The sequence below is a fragment of the Marmota flaviventris genome, chromosome 13 (genome assembly GCF_047511675.1).
Source record: "Marmota flaviventris isolate mMarFla1 chromosome 13, mMarFla1.hap1, whole genome shotgun sequence".
NCBI classification, from domain to species: Eukaryota; Metazoa; Chordata; class Mammalia; order Rodentia; family Sciuridae; genus Marmota; species Marmota flaviventris.
This window is the reverse complement of record NC_092510.1, coordinates 33,297,066-33,324,892: the sequence shown is the minus strand read 5'-3', so window position 1 is coordinate 33,324,892 and position 27,827 is coordinate 33,297,066. Positions and strand designations below refer to the sequence as shown.

General features: G+C 36.9%; 1 protein-coding gene across 13 annotated transcripts in view; it reads right to left on the bottom strand.

Moving 5' to 3' along the window:
* Trpm3 (transient receptor potential cation channel subfamily M member 3) overlaps window positions 1-27,827 on the bottom strand; it is an 827,780-nt gene that overhangs the window by 504,601 nt on the left and 295,352 nt on the right. For 9 of the 13 annotated variants that reach the window (XM_027940095.3, XM_027940074.3, XM_027940075.3 and 6 more), the window contains exon 1: window positions 15,674-15,850. The exons of the other annotated variants lie outside the window; for them this stretch is intronic. In XM_027940095.3, the coding sequence (XP_027795896.2) occupies window positions 15,674-15,850 (177 nt within the window). Of the gene's footprint in view, window positions 1-15,673; window positions 15,851-27,827 lie in introns of those variants that run through there. 13 annotated transcript variants of the gene reach the window in all.

The window sequence follows — 27,827 nt, the reverse complement described above, 5'->3', positions numbered from 1 at the left end:
GGCAACACTGCACTTCAACTTGAGCAGCCTAAACTAGGCAGCCTGGTAAGTGAGTACGAGCTGTACACCAGAGTATTATAAATGTACCCTGTACCCAGCACAGAGGCTGGCCCTTAGCTTCCTGTGGTTCCCACGACACTCCCCTTACACATCACACTTCAGGTCCCCTCATGGGGGCTTCCCAAAAGGGCTGTCCTCTCTAGGATGCCTCCCTGCTGGTGTGCATGCCACATTATTCTAATCATCCAGAATGTTCTTTCCACTCCATCTCCCCACAGGTATCTCCTCCAATTCTCAGTTTAGGAATTACGTTTTCTAGAAAACTCTGCCAGCCTTCCTGGCTGCATTCAGTGCCCCTTATCTAAGTTCCCTGATAGGAAAACATATCAAGCCATATTGTCATTTTCGATTTTCTGTCTCCCTAAGTCTGTTATTAGCTCCTTTTGATCAAGGATTTAGTACTTTTCATATTTAAATTTCTAATACTCAGTTTCTGACACACAGCAATAGATGCCTGTAGAATGAATAACTGAGTGAAGAATAAATAAATGAATGGGGAAGACATATGAATTGCTATACATTTAATGCAAAACAATACTCATTTCAACTGCATCAAATTTGTGTGAACTTTTTGTCCTTCCAAAGAACATCACTAAGTATAAATATATAATCCATCATTATGTACAACAATAATGAGTAAAGACCGTGAGAAAATTATAAAAAAGAACAATGAAAACAGGAATATCCAGATTAAAACATTAATAATCCATTAATAATCTCTTTTATGCTGAACTATTTCAAGCATAATTAATTAAAAATACATAAAACCATTCTCACTCATTTTCAGTTTACTATCATATTACTTCTGAACCATGTGCTATTTTGTTCTCTTTTTTTCAGAGATATAAATTTGAAATTGTACAATTTTTGTCATCCAGAAAAGTTGACAAAGCTCATTTAAAGTTCCATGGGAAATACAGCTATCTCACATTAGACAAAGGTACTGAAAACATATATTGGAAAAAAGATAGCCTCTTCAACAAAAGGTGCTAGGAAAACTTGAAATACATGAAAATGAAAATGAAATTAAGCCACTATCCCTCACCGTGCACAAAACTCAACTCAAAGTGGATCAAGGACCTAGAAATTAAACCAGAGACCCTGCACCTAACAGAAGAAAAAGTAGGCCCAAATCTTCATTATGTTGTATTAGGCCCCAACTTCCTTAATAAGACTCCTATAGCACAAGAAATAAAGTCAAGAATCAATAAATGAGATGGATTTAAACTCAAAAAAGCTTCTCAACAAAAGAAACAATCAGTGAGGTGAATAGAGAGCCTCCAGAATGGGAGCAAATTTTTACCACGTGCACAGATAGAGCACTAATCTCTATGATATGTAAAGGACTCAAGAATCTTAACACCAAAAAAATAATAATAATAACCCAATCAATAAATGGGCCAAGGACCTGAACAGATACTTCTCAGAAGATGATATACAATCAATCAACAAATATATGAAAAGTCTTCAACATCTCTAGTAATTAGAGAAATGCAAATCAAAACTAAGATTTCATTTTACTCATGTCAATATGGCAGCTATTATGAAGACAAACAACAGTAAGTGTTGGTGAGAATATGGGGAAAAAGGCACACTCATACATTGCTGGTGGGACTGCAAATTCATGCAACCAATATGGAAAGCAATATGGAGATTCCTTGGAAAACTTGGAATGGACCCACCCTTTGATCCAGCTATCCCATTCCTTGGTTTATACCCAAAGGACTTAAAAATAGCATACTACAGGGACACAGCCACATCAATGTTTATAGCAGCACAATTCACAATAGGTAAATTATGGATCCAACCTAGATGCCCTTCAGTAGATAAATGGATAAATAAACTGGTATATATACAGTGGAATATTACTCATCATTAAAAGAGAATATAATCATTGCATTTGCAGGTAAATGGATGGAATTAGAAAATATAATGCTAAGTAAGCCAATCCCCCCAAAAAAAACAAATACTGAATGTTTTCTCTGGTATGAGGATGCTAATACATAATGGGATGAGGTGGGGGGAAGCATGGGAGGAATGGAGGAACTTTAGATAGGGCAAAGGGGAGGGAGGGGGCAGGAGGGTACAACAGACAGTAGAATGAGATGGACATCATTACCCCAAGTACATGTATAAAGACACAAATGGTGTGACTCTACTTTGTGTACAATCAGAGACATGAAAAATTGTGCTCTATATGTGTACTATGAATTGAAATGCATTCTGCTGTCAAATATAACAAATTAGAATAAATAAATAAATTTAAAAAAATAAAGTTCCATGGGACCTTATAGTAGAGTACATTTTCTGTTGCTACACACCAGCAAACAGTATATGTTCACTTGAAGAGTGAAATTCTAATTTGGGATTACTTGTAGTCCCTTTTAGGTCTGGGTGAAGTGCAAAACTACTGAGTGATTATGTATATAGGGAATTAACCACTAATTGAATTAGTGAAGCACTATGCCTATCTCCTTGCTAAGAGAATCTGCTCCCATCCGTATCATTTGCTAGAAGAATAGGTCTAGCAGGCCATACTATCTACCTAGCTCTGGTCATTGGATTCCCTGATTAGAGGTAAGTAGATAAGGTGGACATCTGACCAAACCTACATTAATGAGATTCCTTCGGAGAAGGGGAGAGACACTGATGAGATGCAAGAAATACAATAGAACTCTAAGGTCACATAGGACAGGGCACCCTAGCATGTGTTAGCAGAATATACAGCAACAGAGGAAGGTGGTCTACAAAAAGAAGTATAGTGTAGACAGAGCCAGGAAGAGCAGAAATAAGAGGTTCTAGGCCCCCACAACAGAGAATACTACATTCTGTGTTTTCTGTTTCCATTTTAGTATTGTGTACCCTAGAGATTAATTTAGGAAGATAATTTTATTTACATTAGCGTGAGTTAAGTAACAAAGACCTATATTATAGCTAATTTTGCATGTCAACTTGTCTGTACCATGATGCCCAGAGATTCAGCCAAACATTACTTGAATGTTTATTTCTATAAGGGTGATTCTGGGTGATGGAACATTTAAATTAGTGGACTTTGGGTAAAGCATATTGTTCTCCATAATGTGGGTGGGCCTCATGTTATCAGCTAAAAGCCAGACTACAACAAAAAGCTGACCTTCAAGCAGAAGGAAATTTTCCAGCACACTGCCATCAGACTTGGGTCCCAACATCAGTTCCTCCTGGTACTACAACAGATTTGGGTGTGTGTCGGGGGCGGGGGTGTGCTGGGGATTGAACCCAGGCCTTGCACAAAAGGCAAGCACTCTACCAACTGAGCTATATCCCCAGACCCTACAATGGACTTGATCTGCAACTTCCTGTCTAAAACACATTCTCTAGCTTGTCCCAGTCCCCAGCCTCAACATCAGGTTTTGGACTTGCAAGCCACCACAATCACACAAGCTAATTGCTTAAATTTTTTTCTATATATACTCTCATCCTATTAGCTTGCTTCTCTGGAGAGCCTTGACTAATACAACTTACAGTAACTCCAAAATGAAAATAGTTGTGCAAAAATAATATGAATTCCCTGAGTCCAAAGTATTACAAAAAACATCTTGAATTCCACTAATTCGTATTATACCATTTCTGGTTTTTTAGGTTGAAAGGGAAAACATTTTGTATTTATTGAATACCGACTACAATCTATGCCAACACCAAACATATGTTAATTTGGGAATTATATAATGCATTATTTTTATTATTTTAATTTACAACTCAGGAAATTAAGAATCAGAGAAGTTTTGTGTCTTGACAGTGATCATTTTAGAAATATGCTTTTAATTATTTTTGTTAAGTACCAAAACAATTTGTACCTATCATCAGTGTGAGAGGTAACTCTGTAATCTAGTTAGGTTTCCCAGATGAAAAGGGTGTAAAAGAAGACAGGTGTATGATGCAGATGAACGCAGGGAAGTTCTGAATCAGAAAAGTTCACTAACATGTGGCTGACCCTTATCTAGACCATAATAATTTTTGACCTAAAAATAGTAGTAACTATACTTATTACAGTTGTTCACAAGGGTGTTGTGAAGTTCATTTCATTTCATTTGTAAAACAAAGTACCCTGAAAATTACAAAGGACTTTTCAAGTGTTAAGCTTTTTAAATTATTTCACTTTCAATCCTTATACATTTCAGTATAGTCTGGAATAATGGAAACCATTGAAGAACCGAGACTGTATACCTTTCTTAAGAGAGAACAAGTATTCTATCCATCACCAGACAGCAAGCCTCTCAAAGAGCATTTGACATCATTATAATGAACAAATGGTTTACTTTCAGCCTCCTTTAGATATCAAAGTAATTTTAAGATAACAAGGGGCATACAATGACTTTTCAGGAATTTTTATATAAATTCAAGAATGTTAGAGCTGGAAGGGACCTTCACAATCATCGCATGGTGGACAAATTATGTCCAGAGGCCAAGTACCATCCATCCTCTGTTTATGTGTAGTTGGTTAGCAAAAACTGGTTTTTTTTTAAATTAAAAATGTGGTTGAAAACAATGAAAATAAGAATGTTTTATCATGTATGACAATTATATGAAATTCCAATCTCAGTCTTCATAAATAAGTTTTATTAGAACACAGCTGTGCTCATTTGTAATGTATCCATCTCCTGTAGCATGTTTTCATGCTACAATACAATAGAGTTGAATATTATAAGAGAAACTGGATTTCCCACAAAGTTCTTTGTTACAGAGATGGTCTGATCCACAAAATCTAAAATATTTATGATCCACTCTTTTTTAGAAAACATTTGCTGACCCTATATAACCCAATCACTTAACAGATGAGAAAACTGAGGCACTAAAAGATAAAATTATTTATTCTAGGTAACTCAGTTGGCATGTTAATTAATGCATATTGAGGACTAAAATCCAGTTTTCACGTCCATTTGATCATGCTGAAATTAATGATGGAAAATTAACTTTGGTTATACTCATATTTAAATTAGACAGACTCCTTATATAAGTTACTGGATCAATCGTAAATCTTTGATAGCTCACATGAGCTAATGCCATGACAAAAATTCATATTGATGAAGTAAAATATCATCCTCATTTAGCTATTGAAATGACCTTTACATTGTGTTTTTCTTAAACAGTTCTAAGTTAGATATTATAGAAGAAAATAATGGTAAAAATTAAATATTTCACCTTCTACCATCAATCAAACTGACAAATATGCTCTGTTTGCAATTCACAAAACAATATGTATGAAAGGTTTACTTTAAGACAAATTGGCTGCATTCAATTTTCTTATAAGAGATGATTGACAAGAAGGCAAGAAAATAATTCCTTAATCTTTCTCTCTCTCAACCAGTTAATTTTCCACATGGAAGCTAAATTTCAGAACTTTTTTAAGATGGAAAATAAAGGGTATCTAAAGTTAAAGTATTCACTTCATGTGATACTTTGATACTTTTAAGTATCAATTACCTACTCCCCTCTTACCATAAAACACCTGTCTTCAAGGGGAAATGTTTAAAGCAGATATTGTGAACTTGAGGTGATTTTGCCCTTCAAAGAATTTGTGGTAATATCTGAAGACATTTTGGGTTGTCACAATGGGGAGCTTCTTATAGCTAGTGGATAGAAACCAAAGATCATGCTAAATGTCTTACAATGCACAGGTCAGGTAACTTCATGACAAAGATTTTTCCATTCCAAAATAGCAGTGTGAAGTTGAGGAATCCTGTTTCCAAGGAACATCATTAGGCTTGCTCAAAGCATTAAACATTTCTGCAAATTAAACCACCTGATTCTAAATGATCACGCCATCATTGATTCCTGCACAAGCACTATAGAGCAAAGATTTCTTATGGAAGCTTATCAGCTCATTCTTGATAACATTTTCTTCTAGCAAGGAGAAGGAAAATCAGAAGGATATGCCACAGATGATTATTTAACTTCTTTCCAGCCACATATACTCTTGATCTTAACCAATAAACAGTAAGATAGTTTTCTAACAATTCTGATCAATTCCACAAGAAAGTTATTTTGACTTAAATTTATTTTTTCCAAAGGAAACTGATAAACCAAGATTTCTACTTCACTGTGATCCATGCATGACATCTTCTATAATAAAATAGCTTAATGCCATTTACCTTTAAATAGAAACACCAAGATATTTCAATAAGATAGTGTCTACATAGTTATTGCTACACATTTGCCAAAGATATGTTTAAAGGATAAAGCAGGAATGGGCCCAGCAGTACCAGCATAGTTTTCTTCTAATAGTATTTTCTCTATTTTGTAGTCTAACCCATTCAACAGCATTATTTCAAGAAATATATTAAAGTCTACTAGATCACTAAATTAAGGAATGTTTTTCTATGACATAATTAAAAGATGAGACAATTTCAACCTCTCACTTTCAAAGGAGGCATCTGATCTGACTTAAGTACTATACTAAATATTGATTAAATTATTTAATCCAATTTGGGGAATATATGAAGTAAATAACCTCAAGCTCAAGATATTCTTTACTCATATAAAAGTAGGAAGATCCTGTAATACCACTGATTCTTCTAAGTAACCATCTCACTGCTCTGGATCAAGAGCGTATTTCCTCCAACATTCACCCATTCAAGCATAATTCATCTAGAACCCAAAATATCCTAGGCTTTCTGCTAAATTGAATAAGATATGATTTCCAACTTTGAGATGATCTTCAGAAAAGAGGAAAAACTACTAATACCAAAACATGCTAAAAAGCAAAGCTAGAAATACCCACTGATTATTATGGGCATGCAGAAAAGGAGAGTTGAACCTTGCTTTGGGGATTCAGGAAATTGTTCCTGAACTTCTCTTACTTACCTTAGTTGAGCATTAAAGGATAGGCAAGCGTTGGCAAGGAGAAGGTGTGGTTCAGATTTTCCATGTGAGGAAATAACTTGTGCAGAAAAGCCAGCTATATGGAATTCCATAACTTGAGCAAGGGACAAATGAGATAGGAAGGTGAGAAGTAGGCAGAGGGCTGATCACTGAGGATCTTGTCTATCATGCAAGGAGCTTCGACTTTATTCTGTAGGAGAGGGAGAATCACTGAAGAATGTCAAATACAGCATCATCCTCATCTTCCTTGCATTTTAAATGGACCATTCTGGTGGCTGTGGGAAGGCTGATTTGAGGTAGACAAGACTGGAGGCAGTTGTAGTATTTTTGGCCCAAGAGAGAGGAGACCAATTTTGGGAACTAGGAACAGACAGAAGGGGGTGGATCAGACTCGTATTTATGAGAAAATCTGGCAGAAATTATTGGTTGATTATATAAGGAATGATAAGAAAAGAAAGCAAAAGGCATAAACCCAGGTTTTCCAATTTGGGTGATTTGGTGAATGGAGAATTCTAGCAATTGATGCATAGAGGAAAAGGAGCAGATTTTGGGGGGTGGGGGCTAATTTGATTCAACAATGGCCATATGAATAGAGCAAAAGCTGTACTCTCTCTGCTGTAAAATTTGTTTGCTGCCAACCATGAAAGTGTATAGTGTTCTAAGTGAACAAAAATGAGGTTGATATGCCATCTCATCTTTTAATTCAGGGAGTTACCTATGGAATATACAATTCTGTCATTTAAATTAGGTTTCCTGCAAAATCCCATACAAAACAATTATAAAAGTCACTCAATTCCCTGTGAGCACGAGGATTTTCAAGATGTGGTTACAATATGAACCTATATAAATTTGTAGAGAGATATATGGTGCTCAGTTTTGAACAATAAAAATAAGATACTGAGGTATGGTCATGACAGAGGCCTAATTTTAATGAGCCAGTGTTTCTCTACTAAAATTTCACACGTTAGAGAATGTTCTCAAATATTACAATGTGTAAGGTTCATCTGGATTGCTTGCTAAATACAGATTCTCATGGTTTCACAGCAGTGTAATTCAGGAGAATAATTCCGGGTAGAATACACAGAATTTGATTCTATGACAGACAATCTTGGATCACACTTTGAGAAGCCTTTCTTCATGATCTGTTTGTGTTGGATAAATTTATTTTCATGTAAAGCAATTTAATATGTGGAATGTCACTTATAATGGATAAACAACAAGATCCTTCTTTCCATTTATCTACTTATCTACCACATACTACTTACTTACCTACCTATTAAATCTTGAGGAATCTTTATTTGGAGGAGAACAAACAAACTGATCAATGTCATCTCTAAACTATATTCCCTAGGTGCATGTTTCTTCAAAATGAAGCAGAGATGAGATAATGGTTGAATCAGAAGTCCTGAATGCTATTAAACACAGTATTATGTGTGATACACATCATAGTTAAATTTCCATCCCAGAAATTGTTTTACAAAGCCCTCTTCAATCCCCAGTCATATAACTATCTTTACTATGCACACAAGAGACAATTTTGTTCAGCTCTATTTTTCTCCTATGTAATATTTAATACCAAGCATCATTTTTTAAAATTTATAAGTATAAAATTAATTTTAAATATGAATAGACTTTTCTAAACAAAATCCCTAGATGTTCTCTTCTTCCGCTTTCCTCTCTAGAATCTCTGGTTGGTCTTTGAAGACTGTAGTGTGGATCTGGTAGGAGGTAGGGGTTCCAGCGCAGTGGGCAACAGTTATGGATTCTTTGTCCTCGGTCCACACACAAACTGTTCACTTCTCACTTGGTACTATCACATACCATTGGAACCCAAGGATTATGCACTGAGTGCCACCGTAATTCAATATCATAGGAGAATAATTGGAACATATGTACAATGCTCTAGAAGATCATGGGATACTATCTTTGGGAGTTCTGGTTCAGAACCATATCTCCAAGAAAATTTAAGAGAACAGGAAAATGTGAAATTTTATATCACATAAAAATTCATGGAAGAACTTAAAATCAACATATTACCGTGACACAGTCACATCAATGTCTATAGCAGCTCAATTCAAAATAGCTAAACTATGAACCTATCTTGGGTGCCTTCCAACAGATGAATTGATAAAGAAAATATGTGTGTGTATGTCTGTGTGTGTGTATATAAAATGAAATATTACTCAGCCTTAAAGAAGAATGAATTTATGGCATTTGTCAGTAAATGGATGGAGCTGGAGAATATCATGCTAAGTGAAAAAAGCAATCCCCCCCAAAACAAAGGCTGAATGTTTTCTCTGATATGCAGATGCTAATTCACAATGGGTGGGGGTAGGAAAAAACAGAGTTACTTTAGTTAGGTAGAGGGGAGTGAAAGGACGGGAGAGAGGGTTTGGAGGTAGAAAGGAAAAGAGAATGAATCAAACATTATTACCCTATGTACATATATGACTATACAACTGGTGGGATTCTACATCATGTGCAAACAGAAAAATGAGAAATTATACTCCATTTATGTATGATGTATCAATGTATAACTAATTAGAACAAATTTTAAAAATTCATAAAAGAAAATACACAAAGTAATGATCATATAAGCAAGCAGAAAACAAAGGAAGCAGGACAAAAAAATTTCAGATTATAATGTTATATTATTTACAACCCAAAACAGGGCAGCTGAACTCAATTTATTTTTCTGTCTGTGCATGATCTTTCATGATTAAATTTTGAAAACCTGTGAACTGTTTACTTAAAACCTTTTGCTTCCACCATTGACTAGCACAAAATCTGTTCTGCCCAGACCCCAGTGTAAGAGAGGCCACTGAATCAAATTTCCTTCCAGCTCTACTGCATCCATGGCATCTTTTCTCATTGTGGGGTCTTCATAAGAGCTACAGGCAGCAGACTCAACTGGGCGAGCGGGTTACAATGCCAATTCCTGGGTGCACAGCCTACCTACTGAATCAACACCTCTGGAGACAGGATTGAATATTTGCTTTTTATGTGAGCTTCCCTAGTGATGTTTAAGCATCATCAGGATTTCACATATCTTTCATCTGTTCATTCACTTGCTCATTCACTAAGTATCTATCAAATACCTTTTGTCAAGCACAATCTTAAATTCTACTTCCTATTAGATCATGGAAAAGGAGAAAGGAAATGATCTAGCTCTCTGAAGATTTGGTACCAGTTGAGGTTACACCAACAGACAGGAGGAGAGAAGGATGTAAAGCCACTGCTGGAGAGGCAGGAAATCATAAAGAAAAGAAAGACATTGGCCGAGGCATGATGGCAACTCCAGGCGTCCCTCAGTGATGTTGCCACTGGACTTAGACATCCCAGCCATTTCTTTCCTTCTTCTCCACTGACCACACATATTCATTCTTGCATCCACAATAGAGGAGACAGAACGTTCCAGAGAGACAGGAAGGTTTCTTGTAGCCTCAAGAATTCTGCTCAGGCTGCCTGAGAACATTTCACACAAAAGCCAGTCACATGGCTCACTGAGTGGAAGGAACAACACAGCAGACTGTTTTCCTTCTCCCCCAGGGTTGCGTTTGCTCACATTTTCTTTCCTTTTCTATCTTTCTCACTTTTTTTCTTAAGGGAATGGAAGGAAATGGGAATGCACGCTGAGAGATGGAAAGGCAGATATTTCTTTATGTGTAGCCCTTATAACTCTACCTAACAATACACTTTGTTTTCCTAAGAGAAATTTATTCTTCAAGTTTCCCACCTTCAGGCACTTCATGGCACTGGTCCTTAACAAGTTTTGTGCCCTTGTTTACTGATTTGTCAGTGTGTATAGATATAACAGGTGTGGGGGTCCTCTCTGGCTGTAGATGTTAACTGCTGTTCACCGTAAGGTTCAGGAGTGTCCTGTCCTGCCTAAACAGAAATTCTGGTTTCTTAGTATTATTCTAACTCCATTATAAGATTCTGAATTTCAGATGTGAATTGGTGGCCTTAGAGGTCATAAACGTAAAACACACTCTGAACAAATGTCAACTGTTTCTTGGAGAACAAAGAGAATCCAGTTTCTGGAAGGCTTTGCAGAAAGAAAGACAGGAACTCAGAAACTATCCTAGATTCTTCTATTATACAAATCAATGTAACAAGCCCCTCTATTTTATATTGCTCACTTTGCCTTAGCCTAGGTTCTAGTAAATTCTCCACTGCAGAAGTCAGACCAAGTTCACCTGGTTATTAAGGTCTCGCTGTGCTTCAAGGGGGACATTATGGACATTGGCTTTAATAGAAGTATAAAGTATCAGCACTAGGGCAAAATTGGAGCTGACCTAATCCCTTCATTCCATCAATGTTCTCTCAAGCAATTCCCTTGAGTTACCCAGTTTACTTTTTTGTAAAAATTAAATTATTTATTTATTATAATTTGTTTTACATGATGGCAGAAAACAATTCATTTCATATTACACATATAGAGCACGATTTTTCAAGTGAGTCACCCAGTTTACTTTCATTAGTGCTTCTGTATAAAAGAGAAGAGAAAACTAAAACCAATGTCTGACCTTTATGACTGGATTTCCCAGGCAAGGGTAGGGGGAGTTTACCTTCAAAACTATGATAGACTGTATTACGGAAATACAGTGTAAAAAAATTAGAAATGATACTTCCGAATACAGATTATATACTTCAAAGAATTCTGCTGCTGGGCAGTCACTGGGGCCCACATTAATCAATGGGATGAGGGAGAAAAGGAACCACATTCTTGACTTTCGTCTTAGTCTCATTAGGGAACCACAATGTGGTTCTGCCCTTCTGCGTCAGGACCTTTATTCCGACAGTAGGACCAACATCCTACCAGAGAAGAAAGACAGGAACTCAGAAACTGTCCTAGATTCTTCTATTACACAAATCAATGTAACAAGCCCCTCTATTTTACATTGATCACTTTGCCTTAGCCTAGGTTCTAGTAAATTCTCCAGGCCTGTGGTCTCAGTTTTCAGAACAATTATATAATACAAGAATCTAGTGGTCACCTCACTGCAAAATTTCCTTTAGTTATACTCATTAGTTTCAGCCTTAAGCTTAGTAGACAAGGCCCTCTTAAGATTCAAACCCTGCCATTCATTCAGTCCACCCATTTCTTTTTCTCATTTTAATATTCAATCTTTTTAGCCCAAAGAGACTGTCCTCTTCCAAGCCCCTGGGGCAAGGCAGGCTCCACCAAAGGGAATCACACTTCTGGATCTAAGTCAAGATCCAAACCCTTTACTTTATAGAGAATCCCAAGTTACAGAGAGACTATTTAATTCGCCCAAGGTACAGCTGGTTAGGAACACCATGAATTAGGACCCAGTATTTAGGCCTACTTTCTAAAGTCTAATTTGTTTATTGATGACATTGCTCAAATCAGACAATTTTAAAACACTGCACATTTTAAAACACTGAGAAACTTAACACACTACTGATCATCTGGTGTTTATTAACAAAGTGACTTAAATGTGCCCATCCAAAATCTTACAAATATGGAACTTCCCTTTCTCCCAATGCAACCCTTTTTCTAGGAGCCTTTCCTTCAGAAAGTCTGCCAAGACTTCAATACTAAGAAAGCTCTCTGCCCTAAAAATAATCTCCAAATTCAACATGAGTTACCAAAATAAAATCTCCCAAATAAAACAATGGCAGAGACAGACCTGATAATGAATATGAAATATGCTAAGAACATTCTGTCACTGAAACAAACTTGACTTTTTTTGTGTGATTAATGGTAAGATAAAATCTTGAAACACAAAAGAATGAAGCAAATGATAACAGAGGAGAATCAGCTTGGAAAGGGTCCCATTGGAAATTTATCCATTTGAAAACTGGCTCTGTCTTTTGGCCATCATTACCATTTATCTGTCCAGAAATTCATTTTCAAGTGTTATTTCCAAATAAAGTCCCAAATTCAAAATGCAAGTTGGTTGGCTCATTTAAAATTTGCTCTGAGATGGACAAAACAACAAATTTATTGTTTTCAGAAGAAATAATAAGTATATTCTAACACTTATTGTGTCTAATTCATATTTCAGAGGCTGGCCTTCCCTTCCTGATTCTTTAGTATCTTATTTCCATTAGGAAATGGGAAATACAGGAAATAGCATTATGAAGCCATTTCTAAATATTAATATGGTACCAAAGTAAGTTAGCAAAGAACCATGCACTTTCAAGGAAAGGATGAGAAGGGAAATTGGCTTGAACCCAGTCTGTCAGAAATGGTGAATGGTCTGCGTTTAGCTAAATCTAATCAGGCCATCATGCCCTACACTGCATTTACTGACAAGTCAGGGCACTGGAGAGGGCATATCACATCAGAACAGTGCTTGGACGAGGAACAAAAATTACCTGTTGAATAAGAAAACTAGCTTTCTTAGTCAAGTAATTTGATAAAATTCTTGATGCCAGAGAATCCATCCATGAAAATAACATGGCGGTGGTATGAGAGACGGGGTGGGGGGCGGTAAGAGTCTGAGAGAGGAGGAACTTAGGGAGCAAAAATTAAGGAAGGAATAGTAAGAGTAACTGCTATTAAATATTTAATCTAAAGACTAAGCCAGGAAGAACATTTACACAAAGATGCAAATTATTACTCATGAACTTCCATTTCACTTGAACAAAAAAAAAACAGTGCAAGAATACACTGGCACTGCCTAAGCAAAGACAGAGTAGCACCAATTCAAAGGCGGAAAACACATAGCATTCATATTTATGGGGATAATACAATTGCTCATATACATGAGTAGATTTCATTGCTTTCTAAGCATTGCTGAGAAAACCTGGTAGCACTTTATTTTCTTTAAGAGTTTGAAATGTGCAATCTAAAATCTCATAGGGTAGCTATGATCTTTCAAAAATGCAGATGTCATTTGGAAAGTTCCCAGGAAAACGCATCCTGTCTTTCAAGATATTGAAAGGATTGGAGGAATACTCACTAATGCACTTTGTTAGATGAACTGTTGTCAAGCACCACGTTAGTAAATGGTGACAGGATGGAGCTGCATGACAACAAAAGCACCCACAACAGCCCCTGGGATATAGTACAGTCTTCAGATTTAAAAAGATGATAACTCTTAAAAATACACAACCCCACCTCAAGGAGGCACTTCTTTGCTGATTTTGTGACCAGTAAATCAATAATATTTTCCATTTTAAAAACTACAGTATTAATTAATAACATTGAATATTCATTAATAATGTACATACATAATCTTTAAGAAGAGTAAAGCATTCTTTGGGGGTAAAGCCAACAGATGACTTTAACAGAAAAAAAAAATTTTTTCTCATTGTACATGGAAATACCGGAGTTGACTTTCTCAGTCATACTTAGATTTGCCAAAACATTCTTTGCCCCAGATTCTTGATTCACTAGTAATTCTGGAGGAGAATTTACATTCATTTGTGAACTCTCTGGCCTCATTCTCTTTCACGCCCTATCACACGTGTCATTCCAATATAGCAAAAGCACACATATCCTAGGAAGCTTCTCTTCCTCTCTCTCTGAGCCCAAACCTGCTTGTCTCCCCAAATATTCCCTTTGGAAAGCGAACCATCTCTATGACAACCTTAAGATGGGGGGGTTGAAGAGCACTTGGGGACAGCCCTTGTGGAAGTTAATACCAGTTTGTGTTTAATGGGGTCAGGGAAACTCAGACAATGGCTAACACTATGGAGACGAGCCACTTAGCTGTAAGAAATTGATTGTTAAACTTAACCTATTCAGAACACAGTCTCAGAAAAACAATCTATAAGTATGATTTATTCAGGGTTAATTCATTAATTCTCCATTTTAGCTGATTTGCTCAATGCCCAGTGGAAATTAAATCAAAAGATCATCTATGATATGGAAAAGAGAATTAAGAACTTTTAAACTTGACCTAGGCAGAGCCTTCAGAAATACTACTTTTCCCAAATAAGTGTTACCACATTCTCTTTTCTAGGCAAGACTATTTCTTTTCTGTGTCTTTATATTTTAATTGTATTTCTTTCCCTATAAAGCAGATGATGAAGGTGGATTATTATGGAGTTCTATGGACTTTTTCATATCTTTAATACATGTGCTTCTAGAAAGAGAAGAATACGGACACAAGGTGGCAATTCTAGCTCAGGTGTAGCGGGGATCTTTTGTGTGACTCAGAGCTAGAGAGAGCTGCGTTCAATATGTGTTGAACAATACTTTCCCACTACTGACTTCACTCCAGGAAACAAATTATCATGCTTTTTTTAAAAAACAGGGGCACCAAAAAAGTCACCATCTGATAATGTACATTCTTTCTTTGTCTTTACCTGACTGACCACCTAACAACAGGGCTTTTAAAATAATGAGGAGAATCCTTTGTTCTCCCTGGTTCCATTTAAGGAAAAGTAGGTCGAAGGGCTTCCCCAGGGAGGGAAAAAAAAAAGCCCAGGAGCCAAACACAAGGGGAGTAAGAGATTTCACTCCCACTCCTGTTCCCACCCTCCCAAAGAAGTTAATTAATTCTGTTTTAGGGATGGTTAACAGAGGTGGGGGGAGCACTCAGGTAGCCCATTCTCTGAGACCATAATCTCATTCTTAAGTGTGGCTCACACCATCCTCCCAGGCAGGGGTGGGGGCAGTGAAGGGTGCAGAGAATGTCTCTCCAGCCATGGGCAACAGAGCCAGTACTGCATGCATTTGCACTCCCCAAAACGTGCATCCCAGCCCAAGTGCGAAGTTGGATATTTAGACCTGAAAAGCACAATAAGAGCCATTCAAAGCAGCAAGTTACAGTACCTTAAGGAGTCTTACAGATGGGAGAAAGGCTGCGTGGCACAGCTTCCGGATGGTCCAATTTAGGGGTCGAGAAGCATCAGTTTGATTCATGACCCCTTCCAAATTCCACCGGGAAAACAAGAAACTGCAAACCTGAGCAATGCCTAGAAAATAAATGGTTCCCGACGGCCCTGGCATCCCATGGTCATCTCCACACCTGCAAATTCCATTAGGGCAGAGGCTTCCTGGAACTTGGGAGACTAGTCAAGTGGCGTTTCCTGAGCCCCTGAACCTTCTTAAGAAAGCCACCTCCCCTCTCTCTGCAGCCGTGCTCATGCATACCAAATGTGGCTGAATGAAGGCACACTGCCTGCTGCTTCGGGGAGGGGATGCAGGGTTTTGAAGGAGAGGGACAGCCTGCACAAAACAGCCTGTGGTCGGAGTCTGAGCAGCCTGCTCCGGAATGCACGCTCCCTCTCCCGCTCTCCTCCCAGCAAACGCAGGTCAGGCATTGGGGGGGAACCCGGGCCATTTGCTTTGCTCGCTCGGTTTGGGGGGGAGCCAGGAAGAGAGCAAAAGGGAACAAAAATAAAGCCAGAATGGGAACTTGCACTTTCTTGCACAAAGCATCTTTGAGGGGCTGGGAACAAGCATGGGGGAGGGGCTAGGACACGAAAGGAGAAGGGATGCCTCTGAATGATAAGATAAAATGCTTCCCTTTTGATTTATTTGGCATACTAAATCGAGAGCTATCATAAAATGGATCTAAAGTAGAAGGGACCCCTGTTTTGTTCTGGGGTTTTTATTAACTGTGATTGACAGTCCTCACTCTGATACATACATTATACAGATGACAGGTAGAATGGCAAAGACTGATCAAACTCACACACACACACACACACACACACACACACTGGTGCCAATGAGTTATTCCTTTCATGGAAAGCTGTGTAAACTAATGCATACTTGGCTTACATTTTAAAAGTGTCAGTTTCTAAACTAGGGGTTATCTCCTCCTGGGAAGCCACTTGATACCCTTCCTCACCAACAAAAGTTTAACCCTTCAGGTGTTATGTGGGATGCTATTTATAAAAGACCGAATTTCCTCAAGTGGGGATTCCTACTCCCATCATTTTCTAAGGAGACTTTAAGAGAAAGAGTAGCTTCATTGGAATGCATAGTCTTTAGGGCTCTTTTGGTGAGAGAATAAAGGAGAAATTTTCAATTTTAAGGCAGAAATCATATAATTTCATTAGAAAAAGAAAGTTAGAGGAGGATTGGGGGCAGGGAGAGTTTGTGTCACACCTCCTATTTGGAGTACCCATCTTCCAAAGGCATTAGACCTCAGTCAGTAAGGTAGACTAAAAGACTCCACCCAGGAGAATTCCATATCCTTAGAGGATTGCTAACTTACTTTTGCTTTCTACTTCTTAGCCCTCCCTATGTCTATACTGATTTTCCACTGCCAATTAGCTGGCAGAGAAAGGTAAAGCCCCACTCCAGGACTACTTCATATTCCGAGGCAGAACTGGGAGGGGTTCGAGGAATATGATCACTGCTGTATTTCAGGGTTGGGGACAACATAGACCCACCCTAGAGTGTAATAAATACCTGATGCACTGCATTACAACACCACTTCCATACAGTGCTCCTGAGTCACGGATCAAAGAAGAATATTGCAAAAAAGTGGGTCCATTGGTGGAATACAGACCACTGACTTGTAAATAAAATTCATGTGCCTTATTACCTTCTATTAAGCAGTACTGCTCTAATAGAAATCCACCCAGTTGGTTCATTTTCTGTCACCATTCTATTTACACAAAGGGTTGGAGGTAGTTTTAAAATAGTAACAGCTAACATGTATGTGTCAGGCATGGTGCTGGGCACTTTAAATGTATTATTATGTAAGTTCATATCAATGACAATGCTATGAAGCAGATGCTGCTGTCATGACCCTATTTCTGGTTAAACAAGTGGGGTCCAGAGAAATTAGTAATAAATCTAACATAACTGGTACATCAGGAGTCTGGATTGAAACTAGTCTACTAAGCTAGTTAATACAAGCTTTTTCTTCTCTCCTGTTTCTTTTATAATTAATGGTACCACAGCAATAAAATCACTGCCTCAGTTTTCTGGTAATTCAACTGTATATAAGAATCAAGCTAAAAGACAGAAGAAATAATGCTCAGCACTTCCTTCAGATTGTCTCTGTGCTATGACATTGATGTAACAGTTAACAGCATGAATTCTGAAGTCAGGCTCCGTGGTTCAAATTCTGATTCTGACCCTGGCCTGGAGCACTTTTTCTTGCCTCCTCTGAGCTTTGGAGTCCTCATTTATAAAATGGAGATAAACATAAAACCACACCCCAGGAGTGTTGTGAAGACTGAATAAGCCTATCAATGAAGCACTTAGAACAACGCCTGGCATATTCTAGGGTCCCTTGTACCATGTACCATCTTCCAAGTAGCATGAGCTGATTTGAGGTTGGGAACCCATGGACATTTCCCATTAAGTATGTGCAAGTATGGATACTTACAGAATTAGGTAATGAAGCCAACCAAGCAAGGGAAATTAAACTGAATGCTTCCTATCAGTTATTATGAGTTTTATAAATGGGGTAAAGAGGAAAGTAAAAGAGTATAAAGGCATAGGGACTTCCTAAGCTTTATTGCAGAGTGGTAATCGTCAGCCCCCAAGCTACTGTCTTCAGTGAGGCTATGAGGCTGCAGTCTTTCTAAGCTATTAAATGCCTTTATGTGGTTTCTTTGCAGTTGCCAGAAGTCTGCTCCAAGGAAAGGCTGAAGCACTCCAGTTGCCTACTCCTGCCCTCAATGTTCCAATATGTGAAGAATCCCACACAAAGGACAGCATCATTCTGAAATCACATAGCCTTTGATCCTCCTAGCCCCTTTAATTTTTATGGAATCACTTTGGTCCAAGAATATAGTTAGGATTACATGAAGTGAGGAAGTAGGAGGATTCACAGCCCTCTCTAATGGCGATTAAAGGAGAGAAGCACAAAACCTCCAGGGAATTGATTTGGAGACTACACTGCAAAAGAGGTGAAGATCAAAGAAAGATGAATTCCATGACAGAAAGTTGTTCTTCCATCTTTGGGGTAATTTATGCAGGAATTGTTAGCAAAATCTCTACAATAGTTTTTCAGAAACTTTTTTCCTCCACTTTTGACTAATGGTATTTTCACAGGGAATGATGATGCTGTCCCTGATTTTGGAGGGGAGTCTGATGAGGAACAACAAAGGGGTACAAGTCCATCCTCAGAAGTTAGCATTTTACAAACCCAAAAAACTGGTTCATACATTTTATGAATGTGGTGTTTACAAATATGCATAGAACATTTCAGCAGGCTTGAAACTGACATGATCATATTACTTTTCATTATCCTAAAAATACAGCAAATTTGGTGTATCAAATTTCTGCACTCCAAATTCTGCCTTTCATCAAACTCTAATTCCTTCCCATGTTCCTTAAGCCCTCTTCACACTGAGCACTTTTTATGTCCTTTATAAATGATGATAAATTCAAGAATCCTAATAACATTTGAGCTCAGACTCAGTGCTGACAATGAGCTATGGTTACAGACATACCACCTTTAGGCCTTTTGAAGGCCACCTTCCCTCTTTTTAGGAAAATCATGACACCTTAATATGCCTTGCACTACTTTGCTCGATCTTACTATCCCTTAGATATAAAGGGGTTTGGCTGATAAAAACCTAAGAAAACAAAATGGAAATGGCACACTGACCAGATAGTACAGCATATTCAAAAAGCCTCATGCATATGTGTTTTCTGCAAATCACACACACACACACACACACACACACACACTCCAGTATAATTTATAACACTGAAATGCTTCGGTATCTGCTTCGGTATCTGCACTTTAACTGAGCATGCATTTCCAAGGCTCTACTATATGAATGTGGTTTATATGGTGCAGATGTTCAAGCATCCAACAAAAAGACTGGGAACCAGTCAAGCTTTTGTAGAGAACTTCATCTGCCTCCACATTTTTCAGTCTTAATATTAACTTCCTGTTTGCTTTATGGTTGACCTCAGTGTCAACTTTACCATGTTCTGATAGTTCGCTATTTTTGTCAAAAAACTACCTGGCAACTCATAATTTTTCTCTAAACAGCATGTTTTTCTCATTTCTTCTAGTGAACTGCATTCAAGTAGATCTATAACATTTTTAGGAATTTTTTAATACTTCAATATTCTCAAAAATATGAATTTCTTTATAGAGTCCTTGGTACTTAGAATAGCTCTTAGTTATTTCCAAGTATATGTTCTTTAAAGAGATTAAATATTTTTTTCCCTCCACTTAACATATATTTCTCCTTTTGGTAATTTTTATGATAATAGATTCTGAATTATATTAAAATAAATGACTCACACTCTTTCTTTTATGCACTAAGGATTGAACACAGGGGTGCTTTACCACTGGAGCTCCATCTCCAGTCCTTTTTATTTTTTTTATTTTGAGACAGAGCCCCAGCTAAGCTGCTGAGGCTGGCCTCAAACTTTCAATCTTCCTGCCTCCGTCTTGCAAGTTGTTGGGATTATAAGCGTGAACCACCACACTCGCCTAGAAGCATTTATTTCATGTAAAATGTGAAAACACCTCAGAATTAGAATGGTCTTCTATTCTAGTTTTCTTCTCAATATTGGGATACCTCACCCGGATTCACTGAGTGCTGTCCACCCTCTGGTGAATGCCTGTAGTGACAAGGACCAAGTGAGTTTGGGGGGCAATTCATTCCACAGTTGAACAGCTATAGTTAACAGAAAGTTCTTTCCAAGGCTTAGATGAAATGGGCCTCCCTGAAACTTCCACGTCAAGTTTTCTTCCAGAGAACAAGTTCCTCAAGTATTATAAAATGCTGTTAACAATCTCTGCTCAACCTCCTATTCTCCACAGTGGACATCTTGGACCATTAATCTTTCTTTAGGATCATATTCAATATTAGTTATAGGGATACTTTAAATATAGTTCATTACTCAACCCTCTTAAATCCTTCTTATTATTTCTCAAAGTTCTCTTGGAGAGTTTTGAGAGGAGACTCACTAATAATTTAGCATCTTTTAAAAAAATTTATGAATAAATTTGTTTACTCAACATAGACTTTTATGGGAAATGGTGGTGGGTGGTGATGGGCTAAGTGAAGCCCATGCTTGAAACAGGAAACAGCAGGATTGGACTATCTGTGTTTCATCCTCCTTATGTTTATCTGATAGCTGAAGGTCAGACAGGCTCAGTTCAAACCTAAGCCCTACCTTGTGCATGCTTTGTAGCTCTGGGCCAGATACATAAACACTCAGAAAATTAGTTTTCCCACTGTAAAAAAAAAAAAAAAAAAAAAAAAAAAAAGTGCCCCAAACAGTTTCCACCACAAGATTTTTGAGATTAAAAGCAATTAGCACAGAATTGATGAAGTGAAAAATACATAGAAATGTAATTATTGTTATCTCTTTCACTGACTGCTAGCAGTTTATTTGACACAGTGCTTAAGAGCATCAGCTCTATACCCAATGGCCTGAACTCGGACCCTGGATTTAACATTTACATGAAGCTTGGGAAAATTATTTATTCTTATTGTGTTTTGGTTTCTTCGCCTGCAAATTGGGAATAGTAATTCTATCTCTCTCAAAGAAATATTGTGAAATTAATCAGCCAATATTCCCAGAGGCTTTAAAAGAGGTCTACATGTGGCAAAAACTCAAAAAATATTAGTAATTTGATTTTTTTAAGCTGAAATCACACAGCTATTGCTTTAAGAAAAGAAAAGTAATAGCATTCAAGAAGATGATAAGCTTAATATATGTCAAAGAGACTTCTCTTTGGAAAGTAAGACCATTTAAAAATAAATAAAACAAAACACCTTCATTGCTCCCTTTGTTTCTTCCAATAAAAGGAGCAGCTGCAGAGGACACAGGAGGAAGTCACACCTGAGTTTCCTTACAGCCTTTCTCTCTGCATCTAAGAGTGGATCATACATCTACTAATAAAATACAAACGTTAATATATAAAATGCTTCACTTTGGAAAACAAAGTTATAGAAGCAGCTTCTGTCTCAGCAAAAATAAAAATCCTATGCACATATGCATGCACACACACACAAAGTATAACAGATATTCAAAAGTCTAAAGCTAAAATGCAACCTTATTCAGGTTTGAAATCCTATTACTTCCATCCACAAAGGGGATTTTTTCCCCTTTTGTATGATTCTGACATTTTACTGAGTCCATGGAGGCTTGTTAAAAATATAAGAATTTGAGGTGCTTGTTTTTAACCACTAAATATTCACAGTCTCTTTCTATTTGCAATGCTATTATTATAAATGTTATCTCTCTAATCTAAATACAGACATCTGCAGCACAGACACATGTGTACACAAACATACACACCCCTACAAGCAGAATTTAAGTAAAATTTTCATTATGAAAGTCATAGTCTGACGAACTTGGTAAAGAACTCATGAATTGATGTTTTGGGAGGGAAGATTGAATCAGTGAATGTCCAATTATTGCTTTGAATAAACTGTGCGAATTGGAGGGGCATTCAGCATTTTTCTTGTTAACACTGAAGTTTAAGATAGATTCTTTTGGCCAATGGATGTGGAAATAAGACACAAATTCAAGCTTGAACCTCATGTATATCTTCAGGAATGGCCTCTGACTCCCACCAATGAACTGAGAGTCTGGCTCAGCCACCCCTTGCCTCATGCATCCGGGTTTCTGATGTTAATGGCCGGAACTGATTTGGACCATAAGGTCTGCTCACCTGGGAAACAGAGACATACTGTGATCTGGAAAAACCTCAAAGCAGTAACTCTGCTTGGTAGAGCATTTTAATGAGAAAGCTAATGAAAATTTGACTTGCTATCTACTTTTGTCATGCTTCCAGAAAAAAAATGTATTTGTTAATGTTTATTCTGTTATCATATTTTTAACAACCATAAGCCTTCGATTTTATTAATAACAGTGGCAGAGATTACAGTTGTCCAGTTTTTGTTTCATTTTTCTCATGAAGAGCCATCAAGTCAATTAAAAAACCACATGGATTTTGAAGTTAGGAAAAACTGGGTTTGAATCCATATTATGTCACTGGGCAATTAATATAACTTTTAGGAGTCCTCATCCTTAAAATTGATAGTGGCTGATTATGAAAATATTAAAGAGATGATAGCTAATCTTTTGGAGCACTAGTATGTGCTACACACTGTGCTATTTCTTCTAAGTGTACAGCTCATTTACCTCTCCTAACAAACCAATGTAGTTTGTTGCATTATTACATGTTATATTAAAAACAAGAAAATAGTCTCAGAGAGGTTAAGAAATCTTGCAGAAGTTCACATGGCTGGTAAGGCAACTTGAATCCAGCTCTGATTCTATAACCTCTCCTCTTACTGACTGTAGCACATTGCTACTAATTTAAAAAGCAAAGATTTATGCAAATTTCCTGTGGCCTCCCCAAAAGAAGCCAGTATTTGATCTGACAAACCTGAAAAGAGAAAAAGAAACTCTGTGCACCTAACCTTAATGCCAGAATTCTGCAAAACACAGGACCAAAGGCTCTTCCGATGGCTCTGGCTTTCTTTTGTTTTTTACTGCTGACTTCCATATCCCTTCCCTACCTCCTAGTTCCATCTGGCTGATCACTCTGCTGGGGCGATGATTGTCCACACTCATTTGTTATGCCCGATAAATAACACCTCACCTGTAACACAGTATCTACTAAATGGAAAATGTCTCTAAACTTATGTGGTAGGGGAAATTCATATTACAGATATACTTCTATACATACAGGTTTACATATGTCTGTATATTCATATACATATATTTGAGCTCATCCAATTCTTACTAGTGTCCAACTTTGATCCTCATGTACATTTTTTAGATGAGGAAACTGACGCATATAAAGGTTAGCTTCTTAAGTTTACACAGTAAGTTTCAGAGCAATGGGGTGAATTCCAATATAAATACTTCACATAGTATATAAGGTTTCATAATGTATAAATAAAAAATAAATAAGACTGATTTTTAAGTCAACTGAATTAGTTCCAGGTAGTCTAACGAGGTATAACATTCTTGATCATTTTTATGGCAACGAGTAGCTTCAATCGCACAAAAGATGTACTCAGCTGAAAAACTTGATACCTGCTTTAGTAAGTAAAAACCACAGGTTTTACAATCATATAATTAAAAGTATGACAACTATTCAAGTTTACTTGACCTTCATATGAAATGAACGAAGTATTTGGGGAGGAAAAAAAAACAACAAAACATTTTGAAACCTCTACTTCCAACTTGAAGCTATCAAGTTAGAAAATGAAGATACCAAAGAAGAATTTGATTATAATAGCTTCTAAATTAGTTAATAAATCAGGTTCAGACTGCTGAGTCTAAATAGAATATGCATTGGCCTGGAAGTTTCCCCCAACCTGCCCTGGAGGTCTCCTCAATAAGAAAGTAGAGACATGATTATAGAGAAAGAATAATAATGTTCTGTTAGAGAACACAGGACCAAAGGCTCTTCCACTGTAATGTTCTGTGACAGAACATTATCCCAAGGAAAACACCTTGACTAATGATTGTTTTAGTGAAGAATAGGTAAAACTATAATGTATGAGTTTTTCTTGAACCTTAATTAAATTCTTTTCAAGTAGACTGCTGGCTACAGATCAGATGAAAAAAATGATCAATTCAATTTTATGAAAATACCCAGGATTAAAGCAGATCAAGTGTTCTCCATAAAGTTAGAAAATCCAGACTCTTCCTCTTGGTTTTCAGTGTTGTGACTTCCATGATCCTGTCCATCTTTCCTGCCTCTACTCTGCACCTTCCCCTCTACTCATCATGCTTCAGCCATTTATTTTAGTCTCTGTGTTTCCTCTCACAGGACCTTCACACTCGCTGTTCCCTCTGCTCCTCATGTTCCTTCTTCCAGCTTTTTGGAAGATCCATTGCTATTTAAGAGTTAGAACTCAACCTGAGTATAATCTCCCTTGAGAATTCTTTCTCACTCATTGCAGCCCTTTCTTTGAGTTCTTTTTACACTCTCAGTATTTGCAAGTATGTAATTGGTTGGTTAACTTATTTTTTGCTCTCCATCTCCAACTTGAATATAATTTCTATAGGGCAGTTGTCAACTGCATCTCAGATCCCCCAGCGAATATCTGAACATGGTAGGAGCTAACAAAATTTATTATTATTATTATTATTATTATTATTAAAATGTATACATGTTCTTGGAGTACATTATAATTCAGTACATGTAGTAATATGTACATATCATAGTGATCAAATCAGAATAATATGAATTTGTACCTGGTTAACTGTTATTTTATGTATTGAGAATTTCTTACTATTCTTTTCTATTCATTTTGTGATATATCATAGGTTGTTTTGCCAATAATTACCCTGCTATGCTAAAGAAGAACCAGGACTGATTCTTCTACTTTGTATCTTTTGTGTCTCTATTGAATTCCTTTCTGTTCTTCCTTCCTGCTTACCCTTCCCAGTCTCTAGTGATCCATATTCCCTTTTGGTCTTCTACAAGGTTGACTTAGTGTTTTCCTCAAATGAGTGAAAATATGTGGCATTTGTGTATAAATTGACCACATTTTCTTTATCCATTCATTCACTGAAGGACATCTCAGTTGACTCCATGTTTTGGCTATTGTGAATAGTGCTTCAAAAAAGATGGGGGTGCAAACATTGATGTAATGATCTCATCTCTTTGGGGTTAATGGAATTGCTGAATCTTATGGTAGTCCTATTTTTAGTTTTTTGAGAAATTTTCATACTATTTTCCATAATAGCTATACAAATTCACATTTCCACAAACAGTGTATAAGGGTTCCTTTTCTTCACATCCTTGCCAGGCTTTGTTATTTCTGGTTGTTTTGATGATAGCCAGAATTTTTTGACCATAGAAAGAATAAGAGAAGAATGAATGAACAGACAAGTTTGTTAAAAGCATCTCTCTTAGATCATTTAGAGGTAAGCCTGGTGCTCATCTAAAGGCTGCTTTCAAAACCGTATCAATTCTTCAGAGCCCTTTTTCTTCCTCAAGTCTTAACTCCACAGTTTTAAGACATCTAAGAACCCCTTATTTAGAAATCAAAAAAATAACAAGAAGAGATGGTTCTCAGCCTCTAACCTGTAAGTAGAGACTAAGCTCTAAACACAGAGGAATTTAAAAAATAAAATCAAAATAAGAAAAGAGAGAAATAGATATCAGAATTTGAAATGGAAAATAACTCATGCTAAGGAAATCAGCCATTTTCTACTCATAACCATCTGGCACATTCTTAAACATGTCCCCTAATGACAACTCATGAAGGACTTGACATTAGACTAAGTCCTTATGAAGATGACTCTCTATTTTGCATAAATATTATTTTGAAGTTTAGAGGAACAGTGACCTACTTCAGCAATCAGACTCACAAAACAAAAACAGAATTGAGGTGGATGCCTGCCTCACAGAGTGGGTTAAGAAGCATGTTCTGATTCATTGCCCATAACGATGCTGAGAGATGAGAAAGGTATGTCAATGGTGATTGTCGTCATTCTACAGATGAGCAAACTGAGAAGGAGAGAATATAGGTGACTTCTCCAATTCCAGTGCAATATTGCTGTTCTTTCCATTAGGCTTCATGGCCTCTTCACTCTAAGGTTGATAATTACAGTGAGCCATGTCCTGAGTAGTTTTTCAAAATATAATCTTTAGAAGAAAATATTGGCCCATACATACATATATGGATATATCTCAAAATCATGAAATTCTAGAAAAGACAAGCCAAGAACGATAAGAAGCAGAATGCTGGCTGCCAGAGATTGCTTAGGGGATTGAACTAACCACAAAGCAACATGAGAAACCTTTTCAGGATCATGGAAATACTCTACATCTTGAAGTCAGGGGCTCTCAACTATGGATCGTCACTGGAATTCCAACTAGACACTCAAAATGGGTGAATTTTTATATATGATAGAGAAAATATATTTAGTCCTTTCTGATTATTATAATGAAACAATTTTTTCATTATGAAAAATGTTTCATTATGAAAAAAAGTTACCTATGCTATAGTTTGGAACTGGAATGTTTTCTAAAGGCCCATGTTTAAATGGATTGTTCCTTAGAGTTGCTCTATTGGGAAGTAGTGAGACCTTAAAGAGATGGTGCCCAGTGGGAGTTCTTTAGGTCATTATGGAGGGAGGGATTGCCCTGGAAAGAGAGAGCAGAACCAGATATCCATCCTTTCTCTTTTGTCCTGGCCATGAGGTAAGAAGCTTTGCTCTGCCATGAGCTCTCACTATGTTTTGCCAACACAGGTCCAAAGCATACAGGACCAAAAAAGGTCATGGACTGAAACCTCCAGGAGTGTGCCAAAATAAACCTTTTCAATTTATGAGATTATTATCTCAGGTATCTGATACAGTAACAGAAAGCAGATGAATACAACCTATAATTCTATTACTCATCCATAACTATGAAGATGATTTTTGGAAATTTTATCAAGTATTATATGTATCATGTTAAAAAATATAATGGTTTAGAGGATTCTATCGTTACCTATGGAGTGGAATATAATCAGCTTATTTCCACTTTTAATGTTACAAATATTGCTATCATGAATATTTTTGATCATATATTTTGTGCACATTTCTGATTATTTCCTTAAGATACAATTTAGGACGGAGAATGGTTAGTTCATAAATCATGAATATCTTTCTAGGATCTTGACATTTTCATGTTGCTGTTCAGAATGGAGAATTTCACATGCTTTTTGGCATTGTATAAAAATGTTACTAATGAATCATTGATAAGATTAGTCATAGCACTGAGTTTTTGGCCAAGCTGATCACGGAAGAAGAAATGTATGTCCACTTATTTGATTACTTGGTAAAGATCCATTTTTCCTACAGCCATTTATAATTCTTATAGGAAATTGCCTTTTTTCTATTAGAATTTTATTTTTCTTATCAATTCATAAGATCTTTTCTTAAACTAAGGACATTAATCCATTGTCAAGTGAGTGGCCAGAGTTTTTGTGTCTTGCACTTATCTTTTAACTTTTTATTTTTCTTCATATTTTAAGAAAGTTTTAACATTTTTTTACATTCGACTCTGTGGCCATCTTCTTTG